The sequence below is a fragment of the Thalassophryne amazonica genome, chromosome 1 (genome assembly GCF_902500255.1).
Source record: "Thalassophryne amazonica chromosome 1, fThaAma1.1, whole genome shotgun sequence".
Classification (NCBI taxonomy): domain Eukaryota; kingdom Metazoa; phylum Chordata; class Actinopteri; order Batrachoidiformes; family Batrachoididae; genus Thalassophryne; species Thalassophryne amazonica.
Window position 1 is genome coordinate 64,734,085 of NC_047103.1, and position 11,537 is coordinate 64,745,621.

The 11,537-nt window shown below is 40.6% G+C and overlaps 1 protein-coding gene across 5 annotated transcripts in view; it reads left to right on the top strand.

Moving 5' to 3' along the window:
* pabpn1 (poly(A) binding protein, nuclear 1) overlaps positions 1-11,537 on the top strand; it is a 51,983-nt gene that overhangs the window by 15,054 nt on the left and 25,392 nt on the right. For 3 of the 5 annotated variants that reach the window (XM_034171305.1, XM_034171322.1, XM_034171329.1), the window contains exons 2-4: positions 6,734-6,848; positions 8,389-8,456; positions 8,793-8,899. In XM_034171305.1, the coding sequence (XP_034027196.1) occupies positions 6,734-6,848; positions 8,389-8,456; positions 8,793-8,899 (290 nt within the window). The remainder of the gene's footprint in view (positions 1-6,733; positions 6,849-8,388; positions 8,457-8,792; positions 8,900-11,537) is intronic. The other 2 variants (XM_034171313.1, XM_034171336.1) reach the window with 1 other exon arrangement.

The window sequence follows — 11,537 nt, forward strand, 5'->3', positions numbered from 1 at the left end:
CGGCTCCTCCTTGGCTGCACACTGAGCGGGCTTTTCATAGTGTTGACAGCCTCGGGACAATGAAGCGGCCAACTTTTTAGCATGCCGAAAAATTTACTGAATTGCTGCTGAAAATCATCAGCAGTTCAGTTAATTTTTTGGAAAATCTGTGCTCAACGAACAGATAATTTGAACAAGAGAGCTGGGCAGAAATTTGCAGCTAGCCACAGCTAGAACACTGGAAGAAAGCTCTCTCAAACAGCCCAGCTTCAGAAAACCTCCCCTCTTCCCACTCAGCAGCAAACAAGCAGAGGGCAAACAGCAGCAGTTAAGCGGATTCACAGTGGCTCTTCTCTGGTATTGGAAAATGTCACGGGTTGATCGGTATTTTTCAATACGTGAATTACATCGGTATCGAAACCAGATACCAATCCGGGATCGGCTCAGTCTCATCCATAGATGATGAATCTGGCTGAAATGATGAAAACAGGTCAGAATCAATGTTTTCTTTTTTTTTTTTTTTTTTTTACTAAGTTTGTCTCTTCGAAATGTTCTTGCCTTCTGCTGCACTGATTTCCTTGGTAGTTTATTTTTTCCCATCATCAAGTTTCAGTGCTTTAATCTCGCCAACGGGTGAGACTGCATGTGAACATAGCCTGTGAAAAACTGGGCTGTGGAGTGCAGCTTTTCTGCAAAAGCCACATTGATAAACCCACTGTTCACCCTGTTGATCAAAATCAAAATAGTTGAATGTGATTCGGTTAAAGTGCACGAGTTGCAGATCAGCCAGTTGATTAACACATTTTTAAATACCCAAATACACTGCTTTGCTTTAAATATGCAGTAAGTGTGTTTCAGATAATCAGCACAGACCCTGTTCCTCTGAAAAGGCTTTTTTTTTTTTTTGCGTCCACCAAGGACATAATTAAATCATCAGCGTTTATTTGTCTGTCTATCAGTTAGTATGATTACGTCAAACCTACTCCATGGATTTTTACAAAATTTTCACCACAGATACATATTAGGCCGTGGAATGCTCCATTAAATTTTGGACGTGATCCGAACCCAGATTCTGGATCAAGATTTCCCTTTATATAGGCTTTGAAGGATTACTTCAAAACTACTTCACAGATTCTCACCAAATTTGCACCACAGATAGGTATTAGGGCATGGAAGACTCCACTGAATTTTGGAGGGGACCTGGATTCTGGATAAAGATTTCACCTTATATAGGCACCACAGATAGATATTAGGGCATGGAAGACTACTGAATTTTGGAGGTGATCCAGATCCGGAGTGGCGATTGCTCTTGTTCAGTGTGCCGCCTTGCAAAGGTTGTAGGTTGTGCTACATTAGCTAGCTGTTTACATCAGTCTTCCATGTATTTTTTTTTTTGTGGAAAAGTTGGGACATGTCTATCTCGGCTTTCAGTGCTTACCAGTCGAGTGAGTATAAAAGAACTTGTGGAGAGCTGGACATGTCCCAACTTGTCCTCTAACACTCCGAAACGGAGGTGTTCCTTTGTCTCGCTTCATCAGCGAATCGGTCGTGATGCGCGAAGCCTCCGCGCGGCTTTCCATGACAAAATCTCTTGTTAAAAGTGAAATCTGCCGGAAAATGGCTGATGTCCAGGTCTTGGGATAATCAGGGAAAGAGCACACGACGGTTTCGTATCCACAGAGCCATCAGCTTAGAAATGATCCAGTGGTTTGTGCCGCATCGTCGCAGCTCGCAGCGCGGCGCACCGACCGTCCTTAAAGGGGTCCTTAAAGCTGTAGTTAAAGTCCTTATTCTCTGTGAAGCCCGTAAAATTTTCACTGAAAGCCAGATACATTTTTTGAATGGTTTCTAGGTGCCAGTCTCTAACAGCTTCTGAAAAAATTCTGATGGAAAAAAGTCCTTTTCATTCCGCCATTTCCAGACAATGAAAGTCCAACGAGGGGTCGGGACCACTCCTTCCACAAGGCGTGCTCACAGGGGAATGACGTCACCGACAGGCGTGGAAAAACCCACGCATGCGCACGAGGGTTCAAGCATGTCTGACGTAAAAACATATGAATGAAATCCATATAGTTTTTGAAAAAATAAAAAGGTACGATACTTTATGGACAGACCTCGTATATTGCCATTGGCAAAAAAACTGCAATTTTTTTTCCAAGATAGTGCAGCCCTTAAACAGCCATTATTTTAAATTTTGATTTTTGAATGTTTTGAATCATTCGCGATTCTGACGTAACTATTCCTCACCACCCCAAACCATACAGGTGTCTGTATGTTTTGTCCTTTTCCACTAGTTTTTATTTTTTATTTTTATAATACCTAAACCTGTGGTATGGTGACGCTACTCATTCGAGATCACGTGACTGCAAATCTCTGCTCTTCTGCAGTGTTGTCAGACACAACTGATGATGATTCCTGTTCAGAGGCTGTTTGAACTACAGCTGGGTATCGATTGAAATGTCAAGAATCAATTTGATTCCAATTCTTAAGATTCAGACTTGATTGTTTCGAGCCAATATTGATTTGTGTTAGTGTTATTAAAAACTGTTTTTGAGCTGTTACATAATACTAGTATTGACATTTGACAGCAAATTAATTAAGTATTGGTAGTTAATGATGGCTATAAGACTGCTGGCATGGACAAGTCTCCCTCCCAGAATCAGAGTAGTATTTTTATTTTACAAACGTACTGAAGGGCAGAATTACCAGGGGTCGAAATAGTATGTGCATGTGCTAGTTTGTGCACGTATTGTTCGAGCAGTGCATGTAATTTTATACTGCACTTGCACTGGTGCAAGTAACTTTATCCAAGTTTTAGCAACTATAAACACCAGTAGAATGAATAAAGAAAAAACAATTTCTAGTGTGTTGTCTTTGTCTTCCTGGCGTTTTATGACTCTCACACACGTAGCGAGTTGCTGTGCTCTTTGTTGTGTTCACGCGAGCACATGTAAACAAAGGAAAGAAAGAAAAAAAAAAAAAAAACTGGCTGCTGTTCCGCTCTCTCTCTGCCCTCAAACTCTGTCATCATTGTGTTATGAACCAGTCACCATTTGTTTTATTGTACATCTGTGTTGTTAAAAAAAATTATCTTCACGGACGATTAGTTCGCACGCATGTGAAAAAAAAAAACTGGTTGCCGCTGCAGTTCCTTTACAGAATCTGGGAGAGGTCGCTTAAAGTAATATTTTTTTCTGGCCGTGATAATTTGTGCGCATGTTTTCCTTTAATTGAGCCCACGAATTAAGAAAACGTGCTCTCAAATGAATAAAATGTGCGGACGTTTTCCTGGCCATGATAATTCGTGCCATGCTGGGCAGCTGGAGTTCTCTGTATAAAACTGATAAAACTGAAGTTATTGTACTTGGCCCCACAAATCTTAGAAACATGGTGTCTGACCAGATCCTTACTCTGGATGGCATTACCCTGACCTCTAGTAATACTGTGAGAAATCTTGGAGTCATTTTTGATCAGGATATGTCATTCAATGCGCATATTAAACAAATATGTAGGACTGCTTTTTTGCATTTGCGCAATATCTCTAAAATTAGAAAGGTCTTGTCTCAGAGTGATGCTGAAAAACTAATTCATGCATTTATTTCCTCTAGGCTGGACTATTGTAATTCATTATTATCAGGTTGTCCTAAAAGTTCCCTGAAAAGCCTTCAGTTAATTCAAAATGCTGCAGCTAGATTACTGACGGGGACTAGAAGGAGAGAGCATATTTCACCCATATTGGCTTCTCTTCATTGGCTTCCTGTTAATTCTAGAATGGGATTCAAAATTCTTCTTCTTACTTATAAGGTTTTGAATAATCAGGTCCCATCTTATCTTAGGCACCTCATAGTACCATATCATCCCAATAGAGCGCTTCGCTCTGACTGCAGGCTTACTTGTAGTTCCTAGGGTTTGTAAGAGTAGAATGGGAGGCAGAGCCTTCAGCTTTCAGGCTCCTCTCCTCTGGAACCAGCTCTCAATTCAGATCAGGGAGACAGACACCCTCTCTACTTTTAAGATTAGGCTTAAAACTTTCCTTTTTGCTAAAGCTTATAGTTAGGGCTGGATCAGGTGACCCTGAACCATCCCTTAGTTATGCTGCTATAGACTTAGACTGCTGGGGGGCTCCCATGATGCACTGAGTGTTTCTTTCTCTTTTTCCTCTGTATGCACCACTGTAGATTTAATCATTAGTGATTGATCTCTGCTCCCTTCCACAGCATGTCTTTTTCCTGGTTCTCTCCCTCAGCCCCAACCAGTCCCAGCAGAAGACTGCCCCTCCTTGAGCCTGGTTCTGCTGGAGTTTTCTTCCTGTTAAAAGGGAGTTTTTCCTTCCCACTGTCGCCAAGTGCTTGCTCACAGGGGATCGTTTTGACCGTTGGGGTTTTTCCGTAATTATTGTATGGCTTTACCTTACAATATAAAGCGCCTTGGGGCAATTGTTTGTTGTGATTTGGCGCTATATAAATAAAATTGATTTGATTTTGATTTGTATGTCCTTGTGCGCCCAAACCATGATGATATACCCTGACCACATCCATTTCTAATGGGGAAATGTATTACACTGTCTCCTGGTTTGTTGGCTAATAGCCAACATGTATGTGTCAAGACGATATTGAGTGCACGTTTTACAAATTATGGCCACGTTTAAGTAGATTGTGTCCTTGTTTTACTTAAACGATGCTTAAAACGAGCGCACAACATAATAAAATGTTTGCACATTCTTTCCACATGCAAAACATTTTGCAATGACACTTCCAGGGCTCTGTAGTTCCTCGTTCTCTCTCCCCTCAAACTCTGTCATAATTGTTATAAACCAGTCACCATTTGTTTTATTATACATCTGTGTAGTTTATAAAAAAATCTTCACGAACGATTCGTTCACGCGCACATGGAAAAAAAAACTGTCTGCCGCTACTCTCCCCAGAGAGGAAAAGTCTGATACATCAGAGGAGGAGTTTTAAGGTTGATATAAGACTGACTTTTGGTTGTGTAAGTAACTTTTTTTTTTTTTTTTGGGGTGCAAGTAATTTTTTGTTACTAGCACCAGTGCAAGTAGGTTAAAAAATGTATTTCGACCCCTGATTGTTCTCCTGCAACCTGGGCCTCTGCTGCATGTACCCCTTATTCACACAGTGTTACTGAAATAAAACCTTTGTGAAAGAATTGTGTTTATAAAGTTTTTGAAGAGCATGGACAAACTTTACACATAGCGGAATAGCCAGATAATTGAAAATAGACCATACTTTTTTACACTCAAGGAGTGGGGGGTTATTTTCAAGATATAGGATTAATTTTGATGCCAAAATGCTGGTATTGTGAATCATTTCCCAAGTGGATGTATTGAAATTCTGACTTGTGATTGTACCACCTCCTGCTAAATATGATTGAAAATGCTGGTAATTGCCGACATAGTGTTTTCTAATGGTGTGTTTACACATGACGGCAAGTCACGAATGCCACGAAGTACACATTCTTAGCCCCTGATCACGAATGTGATGATTCGGGGCAGAGGCGTCAGGTGTCCTCAGGAACTACTGCAACCTGTTACCACGCGTTAGGATTAATGGCACATGTTGCTTGAGAATTATCAGGAACCATTATGCATGGTCAAGAATAACGTTCCGCGCTGTTGCGTTCTGTCACTCTGTGAATGAGGCGAATTGTCTCCACACACCCCCATATTCATCCCAGTTGCTGAACAGTTCAGATCGCTCCAGTTTAATCCTCAAAATCCACAGCAGAAGAACTTTGACTACATGCTTAGTTGAGCTCTGTGCCATGGAGTGGCGCAGAGAGGAGGTGGAGGCAACTGAGAGCCAGATGTGTGGCTGCACGCGGGTTGGCGTCACTGCCCTTCAGCATACTGCAGCAATGAATCTGAATGGGGTGCAGCAGGGTTTAATTGTGCGCACATCAGAGAAGAATGCTGTCATACTGTATTAAGGGTCATGAAACGAAATGAGGGTGGTGCGTGACATTCGTGGAAGATTTTTTTTTTTTTTTTTTTTTTTTTTTTAAACAGCCAAAAACATGCGCCACAAAAATCACCAATATCACGCACCAATACGCACTATGAAGAAACCTATTCCGAACGCGATGAGTCACGTTAAGAATGTCAGAAATGTGCCAAGACTGATGCAAATATGACATTCGGAACGTGTCTTGCCTATGTGTAAATGCACCATAAGAGCCCAAGGAGAGATCTTGTCCACAACCTGAAAGATTTTCTCGTTGTTCTCAGTCATTCATCCAGCTGCGCCCCCTGGTGGTCAGTTTTCAAATCCGTGAAATTAACCATTGTCCGTTACCTTGACTTTATTGGCGACTCCATCCCCAACATGGTGAACAAATCTTATTGTTCTAGACCTTCAGTTGGCCAATTAAACAAGCCAGACACAATACAAAACCAGCTGATTTCAATTGAAAAGCACACAGCCCATGCGTGTTTTCACAGAGCGGCCTGTTGCATATATGTGCGGAAGTATGAATTCTCGACTATTTTTCGGTGGAAGTGATGTATACCCGACTGTGATAATTCTCAGACGAGTAAAGCGACCCATAATGGAACCACAAAACAATTAATTCATATTTAATGTATTTATATAGTGCCAAATCACAACAAAGCTGCCCTAAGGCGCTTCACATTGGTAAGGTCTAAACTTGGCAATCCCTATTTTCATGAAGCCTATATTACTGTTCCAGCAATAGTGCAGTGAATAGTTTATTTCATTGGTTTATTTATTTATTTTTATAGGAGCTGGAGGCGATCAAAGCCCGAGTAAGAGAGATGGAGGAAGAGGCAGAAAAGCTGAAGGAATTACAGAATGAGGTGGAGAAACAGATGAATCTCAGTCCCCCACCAGGTACATGTATGTGCTGGGGAGGGTATTTCATCTTTAAATCTTCACATTCTCTAGGTCTTGTTGTCGTCCGAATAAAAAATGACCAACTATTATGTATTTTGTAAATTCTGTAAATAAAAATACTCTTACCTGCTGCTTCAGTGACATCTGAACACTTACACAGTGCATCCAGAAGGTATTCACAGCGCTTCACTTTTTTTCCCCACATTTTCTTATGTTACAGCCTTATTTACAAAATGGAGTAAACTAATTTTTAACCTCAAAATTCTACTCAACACCCCATAATGACATGAAAAAATCTTTATGAAATTTTTGTAAACTTAAAAAAATAACTGAGAAATCACATGTACATAAGTATTTACACGCTTTGCTCAATACTTTGCACCTCAGGTCTTCTTGAATATTATGCTACAGGCTTGGTGCACCTGTATTTGGGCAGTTTTGCAGCACCTCTCAAGCTCCATCAGGTTGGATAGGGAGCGGCGGTGCACAGCCATTTTCACACACAGAGTTCAGTCTTTGTCTCATCAGACCAGAGAATTTTGTTTCTCGTGGACTGAGAGCTTTTCAGGTGCCTTTTGGGAAACTCCAGTTGGGCTGCCATGTGCCTTTTACTCAGGAGTGGCTTCCGTCTGGCCACTCTACCATACAGGCCTGATTGGTGGATTGCTGCAGAGATGGTTGTCCTTCTGGAAGGTTCTCTCGCCACAGAGGAATGCAGAAGCTCTGACAGAGTAAGCATCGGGTTCTTGGTCACCTCCCTGACTAAGGTCCTTCTTCCCGATTACTCAGTTTAGACGAGCAACCAGTTCTAGGAAGAGTCCTAGTGGAGCCGAACACCTTCCATTTACAGATGACTGAGGCCACTGTGCTTCTTGGGACCTTCAAAGCAGCAGAATTGTTTCTGTACCCTTCATCAGATTTGTGCCTTGAGACAATCCTAGGTCTAGAGGTCTACAGACAGTTTTGACTTCATGCTTGGTTTGTGCTCTGACATGCACTGTCAACTGTGGGACCTCATACATAGACAGGTGTGTGCCTTTTTAAATCATGTGCAATCAACTGGATTTACCCCAGTCGAACTCCAATTAAGCTGAAGGCTGATCAGTGGGAACAGGATGCACCTGAGCTCAGTTTTGAGCTTCATGGCAAAGGCTGTGAATACTTATTTCCAAGTGATTTCTTAGGTGTTTTTTTTTTAATTTGCAAAAATCTTAAAAAAAAAAAATCACATTATGATTATGGTGTGTAGCATTTTGAGAAAAAAAATCCATTTCAAAATAAGGCTGTAACATAAAATGTTGAAACTGTGAAGCGATGTGAATACTTTCTGAATGCATTGTATTTTTCTTTGCATTAATTGCTGACCTTTGTAAAGCCTGTTTAATTAAGAGACCTTGGACCAATAACATAAAGCCAGGTCCTTTCATTTCAGCCAGCCAATTGACGATAAAAATTGCATTGCAGTTTATTTATTGAAAAAGTTATAATTGAGAGCTGTTTCATGTAGACATTTTTTTTTTTCCTCTGCTCTCCCTCTTTGCAGTCGGCCCTGTCATAATGTCAATCGAGGAAAAGATGGAAGCAGATGGTAGATCTATTTATGTCGGGAATGTGAGTTGAATTCTTCTCTTCTGTCTCATGTACATTGTTTTTTATTTTGACCACATTATTTGGCTTCTGTAATAATGGCAGGCAGTTAATATACTTTAAATAATTTATTTGTTCTGAATATGTTGTATGTTTGTAAGAACAAAATTAAGACAGCAAAGGTCTGGGGAAAAAACGGGGTACCATTTTAAAAATGGCCTCTGTCTCTGGGTTTCATTTTGATACCATCTATAGAGCTGCTTAATAACTGAAAAAGTTCTTTGTCACCATTTTATTAAGGCAATCGTCGTTGTTGTTTCGACATTTGTAATGTGCTTTACTTTTTTCCATTCCCCGCAGGTTGACTATGGTGCCACAGCAGAGGAGCTTGAGGCTCACTTCCATGGTTGCGGTTCAGTTAACAGAGTCACCATCCTTTGTGACAAATACACGGGGCATCCAAAGGGGTATAATGCAAACAAACCTTTTCAGCGTGCAGTGGGTAATAGATTAGATCCTTACCAATGATTCACTGTAGCTGGGCACTTAACATTTTTACCAGTTGAGTTATGTGTGTTAAGCATCTGTTTAATTAACAAAACATTAAACATGTCTTGGGAAAATAAGGGAGAAATGTGTCCTACCAGAGATGGTAAAATAATGCTGGGTTTATACTACAGTGATGTGACATGAATCAGTGTTAGGACAGGGTTGCAGAGAAACATGCCATATTGCAGTGTATACGGAGTAACTGGTGAGATCATGCTTGAGTCCAGTGCGTCTGGAAAGTATTCACCCCACTTCACTTTTTCCACATTTTATGTTACAGCCTCATTCATTATCTCCCTCAAAATTTTTCTTGCAACACCCCATGATGACATGAAGAAAGCTATTTTTTATTTTTTGAAATTTTTGCAAATTTTTTAAAAGTTAAAACATCTAAGAAATCACCCGTACACATACGTATTCACACCCTTTGCTTCAGTACTTTGTTGTTACTTTGTAGTTTTGGCAGCAATTACAGCTTCAGGTCTTCTTGAATATGATGCCACAAGCTTGGTGCATCTATTGTTGGGCAGTTTTGCCCATTCTTCTTTGCAGCACCTCTCCAGCTCCATCAGGTTGGATGGGGAGCGTTGGTGCACAACCATTTTCAGATCTCTCCAGAGATATTCGATAGGATTCAGGTCTGGGCTCTGGCTGGGCCACTCAAGGACATTTACAGAGTTGTCCTGAAGCCACTCTTTTGATATCTTGGCTGTGTGCTTAGGGTCATTGTCCTGCTGAAAGATGAACAGTCGCCCCAGCCTGAGGGCATTATTGCATTGTGTTAAATATTACAGGCACAGAAGCATGTCCATATAACATATTTACACTTCATACAGATGTAATGATACACCCATCACCAAATACTGCAGAAAGTCCTCTGAACTTGGATAAAAAAAAAAAAAATTGGGGAGTTGGAAATGGAATGGAAGCATTTGAAAGATGTGCACCGTGGATGGGAACATAACTTATGTAGTTCATGGGTAATTCTCTTCTGCTGCACAGAGCAGTTATCAAAGCACCAAAAACAGTGTAATGTATATGTAGTTATTCTTTGGTTCTTCTGTAATGTTTTATTCTAAAATGGAATAAAAAAAAATTTTTCTGTCTCAAAATTCTTTTTCTTCCAAATTTATTTAAGATTAAAAAAACGAAGTCACGAGTTTTTTTTTTTTTTTTTTTATAATTTGCAAAAATCTCATACTTTAACATTGTCATTATGGGGTATTGTGAGTAGATTTTTAAGGGAAAACATGAATTTCATCCATTTTGGAATAAGGCAGTAATGTAACAAAATAGAAACATAAAAGGAAAAAAGTGAACCACTGTGAATACTTCTGGGTGCATCGTATAAGTCGCAACTTGTTTTTGTTAATATCTGTAATTTGGGATTTTTGTGCACTGTTGTAGTTTTTTTTTAATTACTGGCATTTATTCTTTTATTGGTTTATTTTGTTTAGTGCATTGATTCTTGTGAAAGTTCTATATAAGTAGTCCTTATTAATATTAATAACAAACTTGTGAATTTTTGGTGTATGTCACAGGGCCTCCCCAACCAGTAAAACAAAGGAAAAGAAAAACGTGGCTTATACTCTAGGAAATATGGTGCCTACTTTATTACTGGTCAAAAGTTTGGACAGTTTCGTGTTCAGTTGAATGAAACCCCGGGAGATTCTACAGGGTACTGTCAAGATGACAGTTTAGACACACTTTCCCAATCAAGTGACTGGGAAAGCATGCGTGTGTGGGTTGTGGCGAGGAAGATGGTCTTCGATACGGAGATGATTGAGCAGTCTTGACACACACTGCTTTCTGACACACTGCACGTAGTTGCTGTGAGAAGCATTTGCCCATCAGGATCTTGTCTTCTTGGTGTTATTGGTACTCCATTTTTTGCCGACACTTGTACTCACATGTGGATCATTGCTTGCCAGCTGGCTTGGCACCTCGCGTTCTTCCCAGGTCTCCCAGTTGATGGAGCAGCTCTTGAAGCTGTGGTTCAGGAGATCGTTGTAGTATTCCTTCTCCCCAGTGGGCCACTTTCCTTTGCTCAGCTGGTAGTAAAATACCTGCATTGGATCTCGACTGTTATCCACCCTAATGACATGATCCACCCACTGAAGCTGGTTTTTAATGACACACTCAATACTCTGGAGCTTTCCTTCAGCCAACAAGCTGATGTTGGTATGGCAGTTTTTCCACCTGATGCGGAAGGTACTCCTCACCACTGTGGGTGAAATTATTCAAAGATCTTCAGGTCCAGGTCATGGAGCCATACACCAAGGTTGCCATGACAGCTTTGTAGACAACAATTTTAGTGCCATCTTGAAGTTCTCTTGTTGAAAACGGGTGCGATGCCCGCTGTAGCCATTTCTTATGCGCTCGCGTCTGTGTTGGATCTCATTGTCTGTCTGTGTTTGATGTGCCTGCCGAGGTACTTGTCTCTGTTCAGATGAAGAATTATGGCCACGAAGGTGAGTGTTGTTGCGATGACACAGCCTTAATTTACTCCTGATTGAACATTGAAGGCTTCAGTTTTTGTGCCATTCACCAGAACTG